The 24,279-nt window shown below is 40.9% G+C and overlaps 1 protein-coding gene across 1 annotated transcript in view; it reads right to left on the bottom strand.

Annotated features, from left to right (window-relative positions):
• Positions 1-24,279, bottom strand: part of ptprfa (protein tyrosine phosphatase receptor type Fa) — a 195,216-nt gene that overhangs the window by 82,827 nt on the left and 88,110 nt on the right. Inside the window, 11 exon segments of the mRNA XM_062038655.1 lie at positions 16,217-16,410; positions 21,118-21,423; positions 22,108-22,210; positions 22,212-22,253; positions 22,357-22,404; positions 22,406-22,494; positions 22,557-22,710; positions 22,713-22,877; positions 22,880-22,963; positions 22,965-23,027; positions 23,029-23,144. Coding sequence (XP_061894639.1) covers positions 16,217-16,410; positions 21,118-21,423; positions 22,108-22,210; positions 22,212-22,253; positions 22,357-22,404; positions 22,406-22,494; positions 22,557-22,710; positions 22,713-22,877; positions 22,880-22,963; positions 22,965-23,027; positions 23,029-23,144 — 1,364 coding nt within the window.

The following is a 24,279-nucleotide window of genomic DNA, read 5'->3' as shown; positions in this document are numbered from 1 at the left end:
CATTTTCAAGAGGATATAGTATCCGAGGTGGTTTAAAATACAAATCCGTGATCCACAATAGAAAAAGGAGAGAGTGTGGAATCCAATGAGCCAGCTTGTACCTAAGTTACGGTCAGAGCGAAAAAAGATACGTCCTGCACTGCACTCTAGTCCTTCACTCTCACGTACCTCATCCACAAATCTTTCATCCTCGCTCAAATTAATGGGTTAATCGTCGCTTTCTCGGTCCGAATCTCTCTCGCTGCTGGTGTAAACAATGGGGAAATGTGAGGAGCCTTTCAACCTGTGACGTCACGCTACTTCCGCTACAGGCAAGGCTTTTTTCTATCAGCGACCAAAAGTTGCGATCTTTATCGTCGTTCTTCTCTACTAAATCCTTTCAGCAAAAATATGGCAATATCGCGAAATGATCAAGTATGACACATAGAATGGATCTGCTATTCCCGTTTAAATAAAAAAATTCATTTCAGTAGGCCTTTAAAGGCCTACTGAAATGAATTTTTGTTATATTGCCATATTTTTGCTGAAAGGATTTAGTAGAGAAAATCGACGATAAAGTTCGCAACTTTTGCTCGCTGATAAAAAAATCCTTGCCTGTAGCGGAAGTAGCGTGACGTCACAGGAGCTAGTATTCCTCACAATTCCCCGTTGTTTACAATGGAGCGAGAGAGATTCGGACCGAGAAAGTGACGATTACCCCATTAATTTGAGCGAGGATGAAAGATTCGTAGATGAGGAACGTTACAGTGAAGGACTTGAGAGGCAGTGATGGACGTATCTTTTTTCGCTCTGACCGTAACTTAGGTACAAGCTGGCTCATTGGATTCCACACTCTCTCCTTTTTCTATTGTGGATCACGGATTTGTACTTTAAACCACCTGGGATACTATATCCTCTTGAAAATGAGAGTCGAGAACGCGAAATGGACATTCAGTGCCTTTTATCTCCACGACAATACATCGGCGAAACGCTTTAGCTACGAGCTAACGTGATAGCATCGTGCTTTAACTGCATATAGAAACAAAAAAATAAACCCCTGACTGGAAGGATAGATAGAAAATCAACAATACTATTAAACCGTGGACATGTAAATACACGGTTAATGCTTTCCAGGCTGGCGAAGGTTAACAATGCTGTGCTAACGACGCCATTGAAGCTAACTTAGCAACCGGACCGCACAGAGCTATGCTAAAAACATTAGCTCTCCACCTACGCCAGCCAGCCCTCATCTGCTCATCAACACCCGTGCTCACCTGCGTTCCAGCGATCGGCGGAAGGACGAAGGACTTCACCCGATGCGTTTGGCGGCCCGGAGACGTAGGAAGTCAAGGTGAGGTCGGCGGCTAGCGCGTCTGCTCTCCAACAAAGTCCTCCTGGTCGTGTTGCTGTAGTCCGCTGCTAATCCACCGATCCCACCTACAACTGTCTTCTTTGCAGCCTTCATTGTTCATTAAACAAATTGCAAAAGATGTCCAGAATACTGTGGAATTATGAAATGAAAACAGAGCTTTTTGTATAGGATTCTACGGGGTACCATAACTTCCGTTAAACTGACTTCGTCACGCGCATACGTCATCATACCGCGACGTTTCAGCCGGATATTTCCCGGGAAATTTTAAATGTCACTTTATAAGTTAACCCGGCCGTATTGGCATGTGTTGCAATGTTAAGATTTCATCATTGATATATAAACTATCAGACTGCGTGGTCGCTAGTAGTGGCTTTCAGTAGGCCTTTAAGGAGAGGATGAACAGGGCCGTGTACTGAGAGATTTTGGCCAAAAACCTCCTTCCGTCAGTCAGAGCATTGAAGATGGGTCGTGGCCGGGTCTTCCAACATGACAATGACAGCCAGGATAACCAAGGAGTGGCTCCATATGAAGCATATCAAGGTTCTGGAGTGGCCTAGCCGGTCTCCAGATCTAAATCCAATAGAAAATCTTTGTAGGGAGCTGAAACTTGGTGTTGCTCGGCGACAGCCTCGAAACCTGACAGATCTGGAGAAGACTTGTGTGGAGGAGTGGGCCAAAATCCCTGTTGCCGTGTGTGCAAACCTGCTGAAGAACTCTAGGAAGCATTTGACCTCTGGAATTGCATTCTGCACTAAATATTAACGCTGATGTTCTCAGGTGTGCAAATACTTATGAACCCCAGTAACATACAAATGAATCATTAAAAAATCATACAATGTGATTTCCGGATTTTTCTTTTTAGATTATGTCTCTAAAAGTGGAAATATATCTATGATAGGGATGTCCGATAATGGCTTTTTGCCGATATCCGATATGCCGATATTGTCCAACTCTTTAATTACCGATACCGATATCAACCGATACCGATATCAACCGATATATACAGTCTTGGAATTAACACATTATTATGCCTAATTTGGACAACCAGGTATGGTGAAGATAAGGTACTTTTTAAAAAAATGAATCAAATAAAATAAGATAAATAAATTAAAAACATTTTCTTGAATAAAAAAGAAAGTAAAACAATATAAAAACAGTTACATAGAAACTAGTAATGAATGAAAATTTGTAAAATTAACTGTTAAAGGTTAGTATTATTAGTGGAGCAGCAGCACGCACAATCATGTGTGCTTACGGACTGTATCCCTTGCAGACTGTATTGATATATATTGATATATAATGTAGGAACCACAATATTAATAACAGAAAGAAACAACCCTTTTGTGTGAATGAGTGTAAATGGGGGAGGGAGGTTTTTTGGGTTGGTGCACTAATTGTAAGTGTATCTTGTGTTTTTTATGTGGATTTAATTTAAAAAAAACAAAAAAAACAAAAACAAACCGATACTGATAATAAAAAAACCCCATCCATCTCCTTCCGCTTATCCGAGGTCGGGTCGCGGGGGTAGCAGCCTAAGCAGGGAAGCCCAGACTTTCCTCTCCCCAGCCACTTGGTCCAGGTCCTCCCAGGGGATCCCGAGGCGTTCCCAGGCCAGCCGGGAGACATAGTCTTCCCAACGTGTCCTGGGTCTTCCCCGTGGCCTCCTACCGGTTGGACGTGCTCTAAACACCTCCCTAGGGAGGCGTTCGGGTGGCAGATGCCAGATGCCCGAACCACCTCATCTGGCTCCTCTCCATGTGGAGAAGCAGCGGCTTTACTTTGAGCTCCCCCCGGATGGCAGAGCTTCTCACCCTATCTCTAAGGGAGAGACCCGCCACCCGGCGGAGGAAACTCATTTGGGCCGCTTGTACCCGTGATCTTGTCCTTTCGGTCATAACCCAAAGCTCATGACCATAGGTGAGGATGGGAACGTAGATCGACCGCTAAATTGAGAGCTTTGCCTTCCGGCTCAGCTCCTTCTTCACCACAACGGATCGATACAGCGTCCGCATTACTGAAGACGCCGCACCGATCCGCCTGTCGATCTCACGATCCACTCTTCCCCCACTCGTGAACAAGAGTCCGAGGTACTTGAACTCCTCCACTTGGGGCAGAGTCTCCTCCCCAACCCGGAGATGGCACTCCACCCTTTTCCGGGCGAGAACCATGGACTCGGACTTGGAGGTGCTGATTCTCATCCCAGTCGCTTCACACTCGGCTGCGAACCGATCCAGCGAGAGCTGAAGATCCTGGCCTGATGAAGCCATCAGGACCACATCATCCGCAAAAAGCAGAGACCTAATCCTGCAGCCACCAAACCGGATCCCCTCAACGCCTTGACTGCGCCTAGAAATTCTGTCCATAAAAGTTATGAACAGAATCGGTGGACATCGGGGGCGGTACCTCTGGATTGGCAGACCGGGGTGGAGGTTCCTCTCTTTAAGAAGGGGAACCGGAGGGTGTGTTCCAACTATCGTGGGATCACACTCCTCAGCCTTCCCGGTAAGGTTTATTCGGGTGTACTGGAGAGGAGGCTACGCCGGATAGTCAAGCCTCGGATTCAGGAGGAACAGTGTGGTTTTCGTCCTGGTCGTGGAACTGTGGACCAGCTCTATACTCTCGGCAGGGTCCTTGAGGGTGCATGGGAGTTTGCCCAACCAGTCTACATGTGCTTTGTGGACTTGGAGAAGGCATTCGACCGTGTCCCTCGGGAGGTCCTGTGGGGAGTGCTCAGAGAGTATGGGGTATGGGACTGTCTGATTGTGGCGGTCCGCTCCCTGTACGATCAGTGCCAGAGCTTGGTCCGCATTGCCGGCAGTAAGTCGGACACGTTTCCAGTGAGGGTTGGACTCCGCCAAGGCTGCCCTTTGTCACCCATTCTGAATAAAAAAAACGATACCGATAATTTCCGATATTACATTTTAACACATTTATCGGCCGATAATATCGGCAGACCGATATTATCGGACATCTCTAATCTATGATGAACATTTCAGACCTTTCCCTAATTTCTAAGTGGGAAAACGTGCAAAATTGGAGCGTGTGCAAATACTTGTGGACCTCACTGTATATACACACACATATGCTTTACATGCATTAAGCGATGATGTCATTGGTGTTGGCGACGTGCTGAAAGCTATGTTGTGCTTTGGTCCGACTAATATTCTCAGGTTACGGCAGCGCGGTCGGCGTCAACACGCTGTTTGGACCCACCGGTCACTCATGCATGGTGGAAGAAGCTGGATCTTCTCACGCCCCGGCGCCCACACAAAACTGCCATCCATGTGGATCTCGGCCCCGCCCGAGCGGTTCTGATGGGAACGGAGCCACGACGAGATAAGACAGCTGAGGAGTGCCCCATGGCGGCGCGCTGAAAACAACTGGCGCACAGCTGCATCCAAGGAGGACATTTGGACGGACACAACAACAGCGTGGGTCGGCATAAACACCATGTTTTTCTAACACTATTCCAAGATATGTTTGTTGTTTCGCTGACTGGAGCTCGGCCAGCAGAGACACGCCAAAGACACGTCGCCGTGTCTTATCAGGTCACGCTCGGCAGCCGTCAGCGCTGAGAAGTGTCCTCATGAAAACAAACTGCCAGCACAGGAACAATTAAAAGGTTCACTTCATCGACTGATACCCACCAAAATTATAGCATTTTTATTTCATTTTTACATTTTCAAAACCAATACTTCCCAATATATACTGAAGATTTTATTTTTTTTTAAAAGTCATGTTATTTTTACTTTTAACTCTTAAATCTTTAGATTAACTTCAGATTTATCCGTCAATATGAAGTTTTTAAAAAAATATTTAATGCCATTTTTGTCAATGAAAACCCCTGTTTTTTTCATGTCAAAAACAAAACATATGCAATATTTCCCCCCAAAAAACATTTTAAAGAGGATATTTGATGTGAAATAATTTGAGTTTTAAATAGGTCAAAACATGTTTTTATTTTTAAAATTGTATTTATAATTTTTGGGGGTTATTTGTTTGGGGGAGAGAAAAGGAACATTTGACATGTGTTTAATTGTATTTCTGGACTTTCTTTGTCAAAAATATAATACAAAAATACATTAAAAAAATAAATATTGGTTTTAATTAGAGATGTCCGATAATATCGGTCTGCCGATATTATCGGCCGATAAATGCGTTAAAATGTAATATCGGAAATTATCGGTATCGTTTTTTTTATTATCAGTATCGGTTTTTTGGGTTTTTTTTTAAAAATTAAATCCACATAAAAAACACAAGATACACTTACAATTAGTGCACCAACCCAAAAAACCTCCCTCCCCCATTCACACTCATTCACACAAAAGGGTTGTTTCTTTCTGTTATTAATATTCTGCTTCCTACATTATATATCAATATATATCAATACAGTCTGCAAGGGATACAGTCCGTAAGCACACATGATTGTGCGTGCTGCTGCTCCACTAATAATACTAACCTTTAACAGTTAATTTTACAAATTTTCATTCATTACTAGTTTCTATGTAAGGCTGCAGCTAACGATTATTTTTCTATCGATTAATCTATAGATTATTTTTTCGATTAATCGGTTAATCTATAGATTATTTTTTCGATTAATCTATAGATTATTTTTCCTTTTACCGATTAATTTTTTTATTCAAAATGAAGATGAAAAAATAAATGTAGGCCCGTTTTTTCAAAAGGCATGGCTTTTATTTACAAAAAAATAGAAGTATGGCCACTCAGTCAACATTGACAACAACATGACTAAATATTCTGTAACAATGTAAACATTTAAAACTTTTAACATTTAACAAAATTAAAAGTAGCTTATTTGCTTTTTAATGTGCAAATATAAAAGTCAACATCCAGTGCAAATCTTAATATTCTGCAATAGTATAAGCATTTCAAAAGTAAAAGTATTGCTTATTTTGCTTTAAAATGTGCAAAAATAAAGATAAACATCCAATACAAAAAAGTGCAAAATGAAATATTCTGTAACAACAGTGTAAACATTTCAACAAAAGTGAAAGTATTGCTTATTTGCTAAAATGTGCAAAAATAAAGATAAACATCCAATACAAAAAAGTGCCAATCTAAATATTCTGGAGCACTGTAAACATTAAGTATTGCTTTCAAAATGTGCAAAATAAACATCCAGTCCAACACAGTACACAATAACCAATTCTACTCATTCCAGTGAGTGACTAACAGTTGTAATGAAGAAAGGTTAGCATGTGTACATGTTTGGTTCTTTTCTTGTTTACAATATTCCCAGCAGCTGAAAATAGGCGCTCAGAAGGGGTCGATGTGGCTGGAACTGAGAGGTAATTAGCCTTCACCTCAAGCCAGGACTGCGAGTGAGCTGAGCTGCAGTTTATATTTCTAGAAGGTCAACGGGCTCATAGTGATGTTACTAGTAGTTGACTGGGAGGTGTTTATTATCATTTGGGGAGAGTCCACTGCCTGATGCTCACCTGCTAAACACCTATCTGCTCCACGCTGAAGCGCTGACTACATGCGCTCTGAATACACACTGCTGATTGGCTGATAATGGTTCGTGTGTACCAATCAGATGGTTGTGTGGGTGGGACAATGCTGCGTGTGTACCAATCAGATGGTTGTGTGAGTGGGACAATGCTGCGTGTGTACCAATCAGATGGTTGTATGGGTGGGACAATGCTGCGTGTGTACCAATCAGATGGTTGTATGGGTGGGACAATGCTGCGTGTGTACCAATCAGATGGTTGTGTGGGTGGGACAATGCTGCGTGTGTACCAATCAGATGGTTGTGTGGGTGGGACAATGCTGCGTGCTGAGACAGACGCAGAGGAGCGAAGCAGCTTGTTAAGACTTTAGCAGCTAAAGTTAGCTTTAGCTTAGAAACTCGTTCGGTACACCCCCGTGCCGAACCGAAAGCCCCGTACCGAAACGGTTCAATACAAAACACGTACCGTTACACCCCTAGCAGATACAAATGACACATTCATGTTTTTGTGTAATGATGACAACGTATGCTCGCGCGGACGATTGACTAGTTGATGGTTTTCTTTTCAAATGTTCGTTCATAGCCGTTGTGCTGCTATGATAGGCCATTTACGCTCGACACAGTGTGCATAAAACAACATTATTAGGCCGTTTATTGAAATACTCCCACACTTTTGACCACTTTTGGCATGCTTTTCCCCCCTCGCTCGCACCGCTCGCATCGTCTGCTTTGATCGTCTGCTTTGATCGTCTGCTTTGCGGTCCGCCATGACGGTAGTGTGACGTAAATATGCGACGCGTCGACGCACAAAAACGGCGTCGACGTATTTACGTAACCGATGACGTCGACTACGTCGACGCGTCGTTTCAGCCTTATTTCTATGTAACTGTTTTTATATTGTTGTACTTTCTTTTTTATTCAAGAAAATGTTTTTAATTTATTTATCTTATTTTACTAATTTTTTTAAAAAGTACCTTATCTTCACCATACCTGGTTGTCCAAATTAGGCATAATAATGTGTTAATTCCACGACTGTATATATCGGTTGATATCGGTATCGGTTGATATCGGTATCGGTAATTAAAGAGTTGGACAATATCGGCATATCGGATATCGGCAAAAAGCCATTATCGGACATCCCTAGTTTTGATTCATGAAACATTTTTGGAGCAATGACAGTTTTTAGAAGAAAAAAAAATCACATTAAAATTCTCGGGATCCAAAAGAGCCTCACTCATAAAAGTGTTAAAAATGTGTCATATATCAATATTTATTTTACTTTCAACACTTTCAACGCTTTTCTGACACTGAATTTATGAAACTGAATTTTTTGCATTTGAATTTTGCGAACAGAATTATTTTTTTTTACAACAAATTAGACTGACAATTTCATTGAAAAAAAATGTATTGTAAAAAAATTTGATGTATAAAAATTCAGTGTAAAAAAACATTGTTAAAAAAATTCAGGGTATAAAAATTCAGTGCGTAAAAATTCAGTGTAAAAAAATTCAGTGTATAAAATTTAATTGTTAAAAAAATTCAGCACGTAAAAATTCAGTGCCTAAAAATTCAGTGCGTAAAAATTCAGTGAATAAAAATTCAGTGTAAAAAAATTCAGTGTATAAAATTTCATTGTTAAAAAAATTCAGCACGTAAAAATTCAGTGCCAAAAAATTTAGTGTATAAAAAAGTCATTGAACAAATTCAGTGTAAAAAAAATTCAGTTTATAAAAATTCAGTGTATAAAATTCCAATTTAAAAAAAATTCAGTGTATAAAAATTCAGTACATAAAAATGTAGTGCCTAAAAATTCAGTGTATAAAAATGTAATTGTTAAAAAAATGTAGTTCATAAAAATTCAGTGTAAAAAAATTCTGTGTATAAAAATTCAGTACATAAAAATTCAGTGAGTAAAAATTCAGTGTAAAAAAATTCAGTGTATAAAAATTCAGTGTTAAAATTTCATTGTTAAAAAAATTCAGTGTATAAAAATTCAGTGTATAAAAATTCAGTATGTAAAAATTCAGTGTATAAAAATGTAATTGTTAAAAAAATTCAGTGTAAAAAATTCTGTATAAAAATTCAGTGTGTAAAAATTCAGTGTATAAAAATTCAGTGTGTAAAAATTCAGTGTATAAACTTTCATTGTTAAAAAAATTAAATGCCTGAAAATTCAGTCCATACAAATTTAGTGTAAAAAATATCAGTGTTGAAAAATTTGCTGCTTCAAAATGCAAGACTCACTTCCAGAAAATTAAGACAGAAGCAATCGATCCTGTCTCAGAACATTGGGTGCCAGTTCTATTATTACTACATTCCTCCATTAAATAGATCAAAAGCTCTGATAAAGTTCTATATTACTTAAAAGAAAACTGGTTTTAGTTTTGCTTGATACATTTCTACCTTTACTGAAGGACAGATTTTCACAAAAAATATTTTTAATCGATTAAGAATCTTTACAAATAGTTCAAAAATCTACTTTTTTTTACACCCCTTCTGCTCAAGCATGGGGTGGTCTACATGTCCGTCATCACTAATCGCTCGCCTTGAGGGTCCCCATCCATCCTGGCGGGAAAGTTCAACATAAAGCGAGTCGTGCCCCCAGTCCCAATCCGCGCGTTGCCTCTCGTCAGCGTCACCGAAGCCAGGGGGCGGGGCTAAACTTATCAGGGCTGAGGCTGCGAGACAGGTCCCTGGAGTCCCGCCCGCGGGGCGGCGTGCTGACAGAGCGGCGCTGCTGCAGATGCGGGCGGGCTTTCATCGGGACCTCCTGCTCGCTCTGATAAGACAGGAATGGCGCTCGGGAAGCAAATCGGGCGAGACCGCTCCTCCAGGTGAACAAAACAAACCCCGGGCCACTTGAGGCCAGACCACCAGCACCACTAGAAAGCTCTTAGTGCTGCTTCACTGCCAGCTGCCATCTTGGTGTGACCTCACCTGGGCTGGCTTTCCACTGCAGGAAAGGCTTTCAGGGACTGAAGTAGCACAAGTTCCACTAAACATCTTAATCGTTGCTTTAAAAGCTGAAAATGCAACAAACTTCCTCCACTATTTTATTTGTGCCATAAAAATCCTGGGAATAAGGAGAATGCAGTGTGTTGTAAAACACCACTCCTTCCTGCATTTAGCTCCTCATTTTCTTGCTGCATTCATTTTAGAAGCACACTTCTACTGCTCCTTTGTCTTTTTATGGGACGGCAAAGAAGACGGAAACGTGACGATAACCATAGAACAGGAAATGGAACTTATTGCGGCCAAAGGCAGGGGTCCCCAACCAACTGCGCGCTGCTCAAGCGTTATCTGCGCACAGCAAATGTATCTGAATTCTAAACAAAATAAACCCATAAGTTATTCTGTATGATTTAGCAATGCAACTCTGTGAGTGACGGTGACAACAAGCGGCAATAACGGTTAGAAAAAACGTTCGTCAACACCGTTTAATTATTGTAAGGACTGTGGAGACGCTTTGAGGACAGCCATCACTTTATTGAGCAAAACTGTTTAAATTCGGCCATAACCGCACCAAAAATATGATCAAAAAACGTATCTCTCGAAAAACTAGTCACTTTCTGACGTAAAAACCAAGCATTGATTTTTTTTTAACAATGAAAGTTTATACACTGAATTTTTTAACACTGGATTTTTACGCACTGAATTTTTATACACTGAATTTTTTTAACAATGACATCTTTATACATAAAAATTTTTTTAACAATGAAATTTTATACACTGAATTTTTTTACACTGAACTTTTCTGGACTGAATTTTTAGGCACTGACATTTTTAATACACCGATTTTTCTTTACACTGAATTTTTATGCACTGAATTTTTACGCTGATTTTTTTTAACAATGACATTTTTATACATTGAATTTTTTTAACAATTAAATTGTATACACTAAATTTTTTTACACTGAATTTTTACGCACTGAATTTTTTTACACTGAACTTTTCTGGACTGAATTTTTAGGCACTGACATTTTTATCCACTGAATATTTTCAACAATTAAATTGTATACACTGATTTCTTTTTTTTACACTGAATTTTTATGCACTGAATTTTTATACACTAAATTTTTATGCACTAAATTTTTAGACACTGAAATTTTTTAACAATTAAATTTTTAAACACTGAATTTTTTTTAACAATGACCTTTTTACGCACTGTATTTTTATACACAGAATTTTTTTAACAATGACCTTTTTACGCACTATATTTTTATACACTGAATTTTTTTAACAATTAAATTAGTATACATTTAATTTTTTTGACAATTAAATTTTATACACTGAATTTTTTTAACAATTTTTTTTCCACTGAATTTTTATGCACTGAATTTTTTTCACTGAATTTTTATGCACTGAATTTTTATACACTGAATTTTTTTTAACAATGACCTTTTTACGCACTGAATTTTTATACACTGAATTTTTTTAACAATTAAATGTGTATACATTGAATTTTTTTAACAATTAAATTTTATGCACTGAATTTTTTTACACTGAATTTTTTTTAACAATTAAATTTATATACACTGAATTTTTTCAACAATTTTTTTTTTTTAACACTGAATTTTTATACACTGAACTTTTATACACTAAATTTTTATGCACTGCATTTTCATACACTGAATTGTTTTAACAATTAAATTTATATACACTGAATTTTTTCAACAATTTTTTTTTTTAACACTGAATTTTTATACACTGAATGTTTTTAACAATAAAAAATTTTTACACTGAATTTTTTCAACAATTTTTTTTTTTTACACTGAATTTTTTAACACTGAACTTTTCTGGACTGAATTTTTAGGCACTGAATTTTTTTTAACAATGACCTTTTTATAAACTTAATTTTTTTTAACAATGAAATTTCATACACTGAATTTTTTTACACTGAATTTTTACACACTGAATTTTTTTAACAATGATTTTTTTTTTACGCTGAATGTTTTTACACTGAACTTTTCTGGACTGAATTTTTAGGCACTGACATTTTCATCCACTGAATTTTTTCAACAATTAAATTGTATACACTGATTTTTTTTACACTGAATTTTTATGCACTGAATTTTTATACACTAAATTTTTACACACTAAATTTTTATACACTGAATTTTTCAAACAATTACATATTTATACACTGAATTTTTTTAACATTTTTTTTTTCCACTGAATTTTTATACACTGAATTTTTTTAACAATGACATTTTTATACACTGAATTTTTTTAAACAATGAAATTTTATACACTGAATTTTTTTACACTGAATTTTTACGCACTGAATTTTTTTACTCTGAATTTTTTTTCTATTAAATTGTCAGTCTAATTTGATCTGTCATATCAACAACACCCGCTCTCTTTCACCTGCACCAACACTCATAGCACTAAGCCACTGAATTGACCTGCAGTGTGAACAAGGTCAAAGTGTGAAAAAGGTCAAAGTGTGAATTTTTTGGTGTAATTTTCCATGCATAAATGCTAACTACACGTGCAATAGGACCAAGGGAGATGTGTATTTTCTTCCTTCAGCACAACAATCTTCACTACATCTGTCCTGAGCTGAGGTCATGCAGCAACCCACTTTTTTTATAAGGGTCTCCATTTGGTTTTATTTGTGTTATATATCCGAGTCTGTGTGTTTTATTGTACTGTTTATGTCTGATCTTGCTGCTGTCTCACTGAACTTTTTATGGACCCTGGTGTATATTCCATCAAGCTGCCGGGGACTGCGGATGGAAATGAGCCTTTGGCTACAATCTGGCACATTGACGTTTAATAAGTTCATTAATGTGCATTGGCCCGTGTAACCAAGATATAACAAATGGCGACCCCCCAATCAGGAGTTTTATCATACATCTATGAGATCGCCTTTTGACCGGGGGGCCGCATTGGGCTGGAAAAATTAGGTTGGTGGCCGAAAAGCCGACTGCAGGCAAAGTAATTATCTATACATATATACTAGGGTTGTACGGTATACCGGTACTAGTATAGTATCGCGCTACTAATGAATCAAAAAGGGTACTATACTCTGTTTGAAAAGTACAGTTTCCCAACGGGCACGTGGTGACATTGCTGGTTTTTGCGAGCAGAGGAGCATGTTGGGCAGCGCACACACACAGAGTACTTACAAGCAGACACAGTGTGTAGACAGAAAAGGGAGAATGGACGCATTTTGGTGTAAAAAGTCAAGATAAAGGTGAAGTTATAACACTGAAACACCCTCAGGAAGAGCTGCTTTAAGACATGGCTAGCTAGTTAGCGGCTAACATCCATCCACAGTGTTTTAGCTACTTCTAAGTCACTAATCCTCGCCTCCATGGAGACAAATAAAGTAAGTTTCTTACAAGTAGCAGTATCACTGGAGGACGAGGAATAGCTAAACATGCTTCACTACACACCGTAGGAGGATACAATAGCTCACCGCCATCACAATGTAAACAAACGCGATAGGTGGATCTACACCTGACATCCACTGTAATGATATCAAGTACAGGCACGTATCGAGTCGATACTACTGTGATTACATCGATATTTTTGGGCATCACAACATCTTCTTTCGTTTTTTTAAAATGTATATTATGTTTATAAAGTCAGTAAATACGTCCCTGGACACATGAGGACTTTGAATATGACCAATGTATGATCCTGTAACTACTTGGTATCGGATCCATACCTAAATGTGTGGTATCATCCAAAACTAATGTCAAGTATGAAAGAAGAGAAGAATAAGTGATTATTACATTTTAACAGAAGTGTAGATAGAACATGTTCAAACAGAAAATAAGCAGATATTAACAGTAAATGAACAAGTGGATTAATAATCCATTTTTACAGTTTGTCCCTCATAATGTGTACAAAATAATAGGTGTATAAATGACACAATATGTTACTGCAGACGTCAGCAGACTAATTAGGAGTCTTTGTTTGTTTACTTACTACTAAAAGACAAGTTGTCTAGTATGTTCACTATTTTATTTAAGGACTAAATGACAATATTAAACATATGTTTCATGTACACTAACATTTTTTGTTACAATAAAGACAAAAATGCAATTTTTTTGTGGTCCCCTTTATTTAGAAATGTATCGAAAAGTATCGAAATACATTTTGGTACCGGTACCAAAATATTGGTATCGGGACAACCCTAATGTATGTATTAGGGCTGCAACTAACGATTAATTTGATAATCGATTAATCTGTTGATTATTACTTCAATTAATCGATTAATAATCGGATAAAAGAGACAAACTACATTTCTATTCTTTCCAGTATTTTATTGGAAAAAAAACAGCATACTGGCACCATACTTATTTTGATTATTGTTTGTCAGCTGTTTGCACATGTTGCAGTTTATAAATAAAGGTTTATAAAAAAATGTTATTTTAAATTAAAAAAAACAATTGCCTCCGCGCATAGCATAGATCCAACGTATCGATGACTAAATTAATCGCCAACTATTTTTATAATCGATTTTAATTGATTTAATCGATTAGTTGTTGCAGCCCTAGTATGTATAAATATATATACAGAATATATACCTTATGCATATTATATAGTATACATTTCAATATTATAATGGATATATAATTAATAATTAGTGATGTCCGATAATGGCTTTTTGCCGATATTGTCCAACTCTTTAATTACCGATACCGATATCAACCGATACCGATATCAACCGATATATACAGTCGTGGAATTAACACATTATTATGCCTAATTTGGACAACCAGGTATGGTGAAGATAAGGTACTTTTTAAAAAAATGAATCAAATAAAATAAGATAAATAAATTAAAAACATTTTCTTGAATAAAAAAGAAAGTAAAACAATATAAAAACAGTTACATAGAAACTAGTAATGAATGAAAATTAGTAAAATTAACTGTTAAAGGTTAGTACTATTAGTGGAGCAGCAGCACGCACAATCATGTGTGCTTACGGACTGTATCCCTTGCAGACTGTATTGATATATATTGATATATAATGTAGGAAGCAGAATATTAATAACAGAAAGAAACAACCCTTTTGTGTGAATGAGTGTAAATGGGGGAGGGAGGTTTTTTGGGTTGGTGCACTAATTGTAAGTGTATCTTGTGTTTTTATTGTGGATTTAATTTTAAAAAAAAAGAAAAAAAAAAGCGATACTGATAATAAAAAAAACGATACCGATAATTTCCGATATTACATTTTAACGCATTTATCGGCCGATAATATCGGCAGACCGATATTATCGGACATCTCTATTAATAATTATTATAATTGAATATTAAAAGTATGTCAAAGTTCAAGTCCTACCTTTTTAAAGTTTTGTAATCAATCAGAAATATCAAGCAGCTAAAAGTCAAACATAGAAAACTGCGGAGAGATTGTTTTGCATTTTTCCCATCATGCCTTGCAACGGAGGTATTTAAATCGATGTAAATTGACCCTGTTTCCACTGCACACCAACAATGATTGTTTTTGGGCCTCAAGTGGCAAGGGTCGGATTTTTTCTTTAGCCAGTCTAAACGCTCCAAAGTGCTTCGAATCGGATCTTTTCGCGAGGTAGTCCGAATCCGATTGGAATGTGATCTTTTCCAATGTGACTTCAGTCCAAACGGTGTGGCGACTTTTATCTTATTTTGTAGTAGTAGTAGCGACTTCCTTTTTTCATTTACGGAATCCTGTCAACTTCCTGTGTGTTCACTTTCGCTCATGCAAGTGGCGTCGGGGCCACATTGGGGCCACATTAGGGCCACATTGGGGCCTGTGCGGGTTTACATTGTTTTACCTGCAGTGTAAACAGTCACCTGTGTAAAAATAAGATTAAAAAAAAAAAAAAAATCATATTTGGGCCACTTTTGTCTCTGTGGGTGGAGGCGGACCAATAGGGGTAAGGATTTTGGGCGTGATCCTTATCCCTTTTTGGGAGTGTTTGATCAAAAGCCGCCTATTACTAACTGACTAACCCCAGCAAATATAATTATCATCATGAATAATCAATAAATTAATAAATAATAACAAAGTTACAAGTACATTTGGGTTATGTCGACAACCGCTGATGTTGACGTGAGTCATACCAAAGACTATAAAAATGGAGGCCATTACCTCCCTGCTTGGCATTTAGCATCAAGGGTTGGAATTGGGGATTAAATCACCAAAAATGATACCCGGGCGCGGCCACCGCTGCTGCTCACTGCTCCCCTCACCTCCCAGGGGGTGATCAAGGGTGATGCGTCAAATGCAGAGATTAATTTCGCCACACCTAGTGTGTGTGTGTGTGACTATCATTGCTACTTTCTATTTTTGTGAACACATTATGGCAACAATCATCTCCTTGGGACTTTGTAGTTCATGTTGACCTGGCGTTATTAGGCCCCGCCCCCCCAAAGGAAGAGAGACAAGTGCTCACCTGAGCTTCCGGCAGGGAGACGTCCATGATGAGGGGTTGGCCGTGAGGTTCTCCCTTCTCCAGCCTGGAGTAGATGATCTGGTACCCTCGGATCTGACCGTGCTGCTTGACCGGCAGGGGGGGCTTCCAGCTCACCCGGACCGCCGTAGAGTTGAGGGCGTCGGCCTCCACCTTCCTGGGCGGGGCCCCGGGCACTGCGGCGCAACACAACAACAACGCACTGTAAGTCACGTGACGGCTTGTGGGACCCGTTTTAATGTACCGGCGCTCCTTTTCCGTAAACAAAAAGTACTTTTTTTTATCGGGAATTGGACGTGAACGCCTTCTCACTTTGAGGCAACATGGCTGATTAGGACTGTTTTTGTGAGGCTCGATACTGACAAATCCAAAACTAAGCTAAAAAGGACAATGTTTACGTATTGAACGCAACACAAAACATATTATAATTATTATTAATATCAACATTTCAACTTTTTATCATTTCAACTTTGGTGGGTTTTGGGACTTTTAGGCTAGATTGTTCTACTTGGGTTACTTTGGGACCTTTAAGTGAATATGATCCTATTTGGGGTCCTTTGGGACCTTTAGGGGCACATGGTCCCATTTCGGGGTTTTGGGACCTTTGGGAACATGATCCTACTTGGGGTACTTTAGGATTTGAAAGGGGAAGATGGTCCTATTTGGGAACTTTGGGATTTTAGGGAGAATATGGTACTTTTAGAGTTTTTTGGGGACCTTGAGGGAAGATGGTCCTATTTGGGGTACTTTGGGACATTTAGGGGGAATATGATCATTTTTTCGGGATTTTTGGGATCTTTAAGGTAGATTGTCCTACTTGGATTACTTTGGAACCTTTAATTGAATATGGTCCTATTTGGGGTCCTTTTGGAGCACAGGGCGAGATTTGGGTTTTTTAGGACCTTTGGGAACATAGCCCTACTTGGGGTACTTTGGGATATTTAAGGGGTAGATGGTCCTTTAGGGTTTTTGGAACCTTTAATTGAATATGATCCTAATTGGAGTCTTTTGGGACTTCCAAGATATGAAGGTCCTATTTGGGGTCCTTTGGGACCTTTTGGGGCACATGGTCCCATTTCGGGGTTTTGAGACCTTTGGGAACATGATCCTACTTGGGGTACTTTAGGATATGTAAGGGGAAGATGGTCCTTTTTGGAGGGTTTTGGGACACTTGGAGTAGATGGTCCTTTTTGGGAACTTTGGGATTTTAGGGAGAATATGGTACTTTTTGAGGTTTTTTGGGGACCTTGAGGGAAGATGGTCCTATTTGGGGTACTTTGGGACATTTAGGGGGAATATGGTAATTTTTTCGGGATTTTTGGGATCTTTAAGGTAGATTGTCCTACTTGGGTTACACTGGAATCTTTAATTGAATATGGTCCTATGATGGTTCTTTTGAGACCTGTAGGAGAATATTGTCCTATCTGGGGTCCTTTTGGAACTTTTGGGGCCCAGGGTGAGATTTGGGTTTTTTAGGACCTTTGGGAACATAGCCCTACTTGGGGTACTTTGGGATATTTAAGGGGTAGATGGTCCTTTAGGGTTTTTGGAACCTTTAATTGAATATGATCCTAATTGGAGTCTTTTGGGACTTCCAAGATATTATGGTCCTATTTGGGGTCCTTTGGGACCTTTTGAGGCACATGGTCCCATTTTGGGGTTTTGAGACCTTTGGGAACAGGATCCTACTTGGGGTACTTTAGGATATGTAAGGGGAAGATGGTCCTATTTGGGGGGTTTTGGGACACTTGGAGAAGATGGTCCTTTTTGGGAACTTTGGGATTTTAGGGAGAATATGGTACTTTTTGAGGTTTTTTGGGGACCTTGAGGGAAGATGGTCCTATTTGGGGTACTTTGGGACATTTAGGGGGAATATGGTAATTTTTTCGGGATTTTTGGGATCTTTAAGGTAGATTGTCCTACTTGGATTACTTTGGAATCTTTAATTGAATATGGTCCTATGATGGTTCTTTTGAGACCTGTAGGAGAATATGGTCCTATCTGGGGTCCTTTTGGAACTTTTGGGGCCCAGGGTGAGATTTGGTTTTTTTTAGGACTTTTGGGAACATAGCCCTGCTTGGGGTACTTTGGGATATTTAAGGGGTAGATGGTCCTTTAGGGTTTTTGGAACCTTTAATTGAATATGATCCTATTTGGAGTCTTTTGGGACTTCCAAGATATTATGGTCCTATTTGGGGTCCTTTGGGGCACATAGTCCCATTTCGGGGTTTTGGGACCTTTGGGAACATGATCCTACTTGGGGTACTTTAGGATCTGTAAGGGGAAGATGGTCCTTTTTGGGGGGTTTTGGGACACTTGGAGAAGATGGTCCTTTTTGGGAACTTTGGGATTTTAGGGAGAATGTGGTACTTTTTGAGTTTTTTTGGGGACCTTGAGGGAAGATGGTCCTATTTGGGGTACTTTGGGACATTTAGGGGGAATATGGTCCTTTTTTCGGGATTTTTGGGATCTTTAAAGTTAGATTGTCCTACTTGGATTACTTTGGAACCTTTAATTGAATATGGTCCTATTTGGGGTCCTTTAGGATCTGTAAGGAGAAGATGGTCCTTTTTGGGGGGTTTTGGGACACTTGGAGAAGATGGTCCTTTTTGGGAACTTTGGGATTTTAGGGAGAATATGGTACTTTTTGAGGTTTTTTAGGGACCTTGAGGGAAGATGGTCCTATTTGGGGTACTTTGGGACATTTAGGGGGAATATGGTCCTTTTTTCGGGATTTTTGGGATCTTTAAAGTTAGATTGTCCTACTTGGATTACTTTGGAACCTTTAATTGAATATGGTCCTATTTGGGGTCCTTTTGGAACTTTTGGGGCCCAGGGTGAGATTTGGGTTTTTTAGGACATTTGGGAACATAGCCCTACTTGGGGTACTTTGGGATATTTAAGGGGTAGATGGTCCTTTAGGGTTTTTGGAACCTTTAATTGAATATGATCCTATTTGGAGTCTTTTGGGACTTCCAAGATATGAAGGTCCTATTTGGGGTCCTTTGGGACCTTTTGGGGCACATGGTCCCATTTCGGGGTTTTGAGACCTTTGGGAACATGATCCTACTTGGGGTACTTTAGGATATGTAAGGGGAAGATGGTCCTATTTGGAGGGTTTTGGGACACTTGGAGTAGATGGTCCTTTTTGGGAACTTTGGGATTTTAGGGAGAATATGGTACTTTTTGAGGTTTTTTGGGGACCTTGAGGGAAGATGGTCCTATTTGGGGTACTTTGGGACATTTAGGGGGAATATGGTAATTTTTTCGGGATTTTTGGGATCTTTAAGGTAGATTGTCCTACTTGGGTTACACTGGAATCTTTAATTGAATATGGTCCTATGATGGTTCTTTTGAGACCTGTAGGAGAATATTGTCCTATCTGGGGTCCTTTTGGAACTTTTGGGGCCCAGGGTGAGATTTGGGTTTTTTAGGACCTTTGGGAACATAGCCCTACTTGGGGTACTTTGGGATATTTAAGGGGTAGATGGTCCTTTAGGGTTTTTGGAACCTTTAATTGAATATGATCCTAATTGGAGTCTTTTGGGACTTCCAAGATATTATGGTCCTATTTGGGGTCCTTTGGGACCTTTTGAGGCACATGGTCCCATTTTGGGGTTTTGAGACCTTTGGGAACAGGATCCTACTTGGGGTACTTTAGGATATGTAAGGGGAAGATGGTCCTTTTTGGGGGGTTTTGGGACACTTAGAGAAGATGGTCCTATTTGGGAACTTTGGGATTTTAGGGAGAATATGGTACTTTTAGAGTTTTTTTGGGACCTTGAGGGAAGATGGTCCTATTTGGGGTACTTTGGGACATTTAGGGTGAATATGGTCCCTTTTTCGGGATTTTTGGGATCTTTAAGGTGGATTGTCCTACTTGGATTACTTTGGAACCTTTAATTGAATATGGTCCTATGATGGTTCTTTTGGGACCTGTAGGAGAATATGGTCCTATTTGGGGTCCTTTTGGAGCTTTTGGGGCACAGGGTGAGATTTGGGTTTTTTAGAACCTTTGGGAACATAGCCCTACTTGGGGTACTTTGGTATCTTTAAGGGGAAAATGGTCCTTTAGGGTTTTTGGGACCTTTTAGGAAAGGTGGTCCTATTTGGGGTACTTTGGGAAAGTTAGGGGAAAGATGGTCCCTTTTGGTGGGTTTTGGGACCTTTAGGGTAGATTGTCCTACTTGGGTTACTTTGGGACCTTTAAGTGAATATAATCCTATTTGGGGTCTTTTGGGACTTCTAGGATATTATGGTCTTATTCGGGGTACTTTGGGACCTTTCGGGGCACATAGTCTCATTTCATTTTGGGACCTTTGGGAACATGATCCTACTTGGGGTACTTTTGGATTATAGGGGGAATATGGTACTTTTTGAGTTTTTTGGGGACATTTAGAGAATATGGTCCTATTTGGGGACTTTGGGATTCTAGGGGGAAGATGGTCATTTTTTTCAGGGTTTGGGGGACCTTCAGGGTAGATTGTCCTACTTGGATTGCTTTGGAACCTTTAATTAAATATGGTACTAAGAGGGGTCTTTTGGGACCTCTAGGAGAAAATGGCTTATAAACCAGTGCGCTTTATAGTCCGGAAAATATGGTAGTTATTTAAGTAATCGTTTATAGTTTTAGTTCATCTGTAATATTTGTTTACATTGAACAAAGAGAGCACCGTCTACCAAGTCAAATTCTTTGTGTGTTAAACAAACTTGGCCAATAAAGTGGATTCTGATAAACTAGCGGGCTTCAAAAGGCCCCCGGTCTGCACTTTGGACACACCTGTCTTAAGGGGTCACACAAATGATTGCTAGGTAGGAGCAGGCGGACAATAATGAACATTTCCTTGTTGTTCCCAGACTACTTCCTGTCTCCGTCCACGTACCGTCCTCCTGAGTTCTGATGCGGACCGCCGGACTCTCCGGGCCGGGTCCCATGACGGTGTGAGCCCTCACCCACACCAAATACTCAGTCCACTTCTCCAGGTGGTCCAGCACGTAACCGCGGGCGTCCGCACCGATCCCGGACACCTGGTGGCGCTGCATGTCCTCCCCGGCCGGCGCCCGGTAGGCCAGGGAGAAGCCCGTGATCCCGGCGTAGTGGCGGTCTGTAGGCGGTGCCGCCCAACTCACCTGGACGCTCGTGGAGCTCGGACTGAGCAGGCTTACGTCCTGAGGAGGGGCTGAGGGGGCTGATGGGAGGAAGTGGGGATGGGGGGGGGGGTTAAAGGTCAAGCAGGATGGATAATGGAAGACAAAGACAAACTCAGCCTCTGGACCGTGGAGACATTACATTCATGAGACTAACACACTAAAGAGAACTTTCGGAACGTTGTTTGGAAAATACAGTAAAACACATCACAGCATATCAAAGCAACCGAGCGCATGCTATGCTAATATGTTAGCATGGACGTCCTGAACGGTTTTCTTTCCGAAAAAGGTTTAGAAGTAAAAAGTGTCTTCACAGTCCAGAGACGAGCAAAACATGAGTGATGATGTCACAGTCAGGTCACATGAGCACACCACAATGTAGCGGGGGGGGGGGGGCTGGAGGGGACGACATAGGGGGCGGGTCCGATCGAGGACCAGAACCATACGGACTCTGTGAGCAGCTCTGGGATCAGCCTTTTTCCAAAAGATGTTCCGTTGTGAGACGGTCCACACAGGAAGAGAAGTCAAAGTGGAGACCTTGATGTAGGAGATCAGGCAGTCCATTCCTTCCATTCCAAGTTGGTTCGTTCTTCAGTTTTATGTCTTTTCCGGGGCCAGAGTGTTTAAAACCCAGCTAGAAGTTACTGACCGTCACAAGTCCACGGAATCCCTCACACCCAGGCCGGAACATTCTATTGTTTAGTCCAGTGTGAGCCTGTACTTACTTGACTGGACGGTTCTTCCCTGGATGGGACGAGTGAAGACTCCTAAGCCCATCTCAGATCTGGCAGCCAGGGAGAACATGTAGACCGTGTCGGGTTTCAAACCCGTCCACCCCGTACGATCCAGACGGCTCGAACGTGACGCTGTGCTGTCAAACGTTAAGAAGCACCAAAAATCAACCTTTTTGGACTTTTCAATGTGTACTCGACCATCAAGTCTCGAACCAGACCCTTGCACTGAAGACTATTTACCTTGTCCTGGGGATTGTTGGCCTCCCAGTAGAGCAGCTCGAAAACCGACAACAGGGTCCTGGACGGGCCAAAGCCAAGACAGCATGATTCGAGAGTCCAGCTCGGCTTCGGCCTCAAAACCAGACAGCTGTGCCGGAACTGGAGCGAGAAGAAGGGATGAAGATGATTTCTATATCACTGGCGTCCAGACTAGTCCTCACCTCCTTGCTGAGTCTTGATGAGCAGGACGTCAGATGGGGGTCCGTCGCCCACCGAGGTGAAGCCCAGCACCCTGACACTGTAGGTGAGGTCCGGGGTAAGATCAGCGACAGTGGTCAGCTGACTGTCGTCTGTGTTGTGTTTCTGCCAGGCGCTCTGAGAGGCGTCTCCTGGTCGGAGCTGTAGTAGACCCTGTAGCCTCGGATCTGCCCGTTGGCCTCTTCGGGTGGCTCCCACTGGACCAGCATGGTGCTGGGGCTCAGCATGCGGGCCTGGACGTGGAGCGGGGGTGAGGAGGGCGCCTGCTCACTTGTGCGGAGTGTCCCACGGTGGTGCCGGCGAGGCCTCGGCCCACGTTGTTTACCGCCATGACCCGGAACTCATATTGGGAAAAGGGGCTGAGACCGCCCGATACTGTAGCGGGTGGTCGCCACGCCGTCCACTTCTTGGAAGCCGTTCTCCGATACTTTGGGGCCGGTACTGGATGACGTAGTAGGACACTGGCTCGGGGTTGCCGGAGTCCCACGTCAAGGTGACGCTGGTGGCGGTGGTCTCTGTCACGATGAGGGAGGTGGGAGGCTTGGGCAGGGCTGGTGGGGACACAAACATTAATCACCTTTTCTGTGTCTTGGTCCACCTAACACACACTCACGGTTGGAATGTACTTTGGCAGCTTTTGCCAACCCTAATTGCCAACTGAATTAAACCCTGGAGAGATCTGGGAAGGTCTCTAAAGAACCCCACTTGTCCTAATGATAAATGGGGTATCCCAAAAGGTCTAAAATGCACCCAAAATGACCCCCGTCCTGGCCCTGGCCTCGCCCGCGGACTCTTCAGATACATTTCGGACCTTTAGGAGCACTGGGACTTTAGGAGTAAGTCCGTTTTGGGTACTTGGTGTATTGTGGGATTTATAAGGGGGAAATAGTCCTGTTTGGGGTCTGTTGGGAATCTTTAGGGGTAGATTGTCCTATTTGGGTTACTTTAGGACCTTTAGGTGAATATGGTATGGGGTCTTTTGCAAGCTTTCGGAGCACAGGGTCCCATTTTCTGTTTTTTGGGACCTTTTGGAACATAGTCTTACCTTGGGGTACTTTGGGGTCTTTAAGGGGAATATGGTAGTTGCTGAGGTTTTTTGGAACATTTAGAAAAAATGGTCCTATTTGGGGTACTTTGGGACTTTTAGGGGGAAGATGGTCCTTTTTGGGGGGTTTTGGGACCTTTAGGGTAGATTGTCCTACTTGGGTTACACTGGAATCTTTAATTGAATATGGTCCTATGAGGGGTCTTTTGGGACCTGTAGGAGAATATGGTCCTATTTGGGGTCCTTTGGGACCTTTTGGGGCACAGGGTCACATTTAGGGTTTTTAGGACCTCTGGGAACATGGCCCTAATTGGGGTACTTTGAGATTTTTAAAGGGAATATGGTGTTGGGACCTTTAGGGAAGGTGGTCCTATTTGGGGTACTTTGGGACAGTTAGGGGGCAGACGGTCCTTTTTGGTGGGTTTTGGGACCTTTGGGGTAGATTGTCCTACTTGGGTTACTTTGGGACCTTTAAGTGAAAATGGTACTATGAGGGGTCTTTTGGGACCTGTCGGAGAATATGGTCCTATGAGGGGTCTTTTGGGACCTGTCGGAGAATATGGTCCTATTTGGGGTCCTTTGGGACCTTTTGGGGCCCATGATCCCATTTCTGTTTTTCGGGACATTTTGGAACATAATCC

Source organism: Entelurus aequoreus, linkage group LG27 (genome assembly GCF_033978785.1).
Source record: "Entelurus aequoreus isolate RoL-2023_Sb linkage group LG27, RoL_Eaeq_v1.1, whole genome shotgun sequence".
NCBI classification, from domain to species: Eukaryota; Metazoa; Chordata; class Actinopteri; order Syngnathiformes; family Syngnathidae; genus Entelurus; species Entelurus aequoreus.
This window is presented reverse-complemented; position numbering and strand designations above follow the sequence as displayed.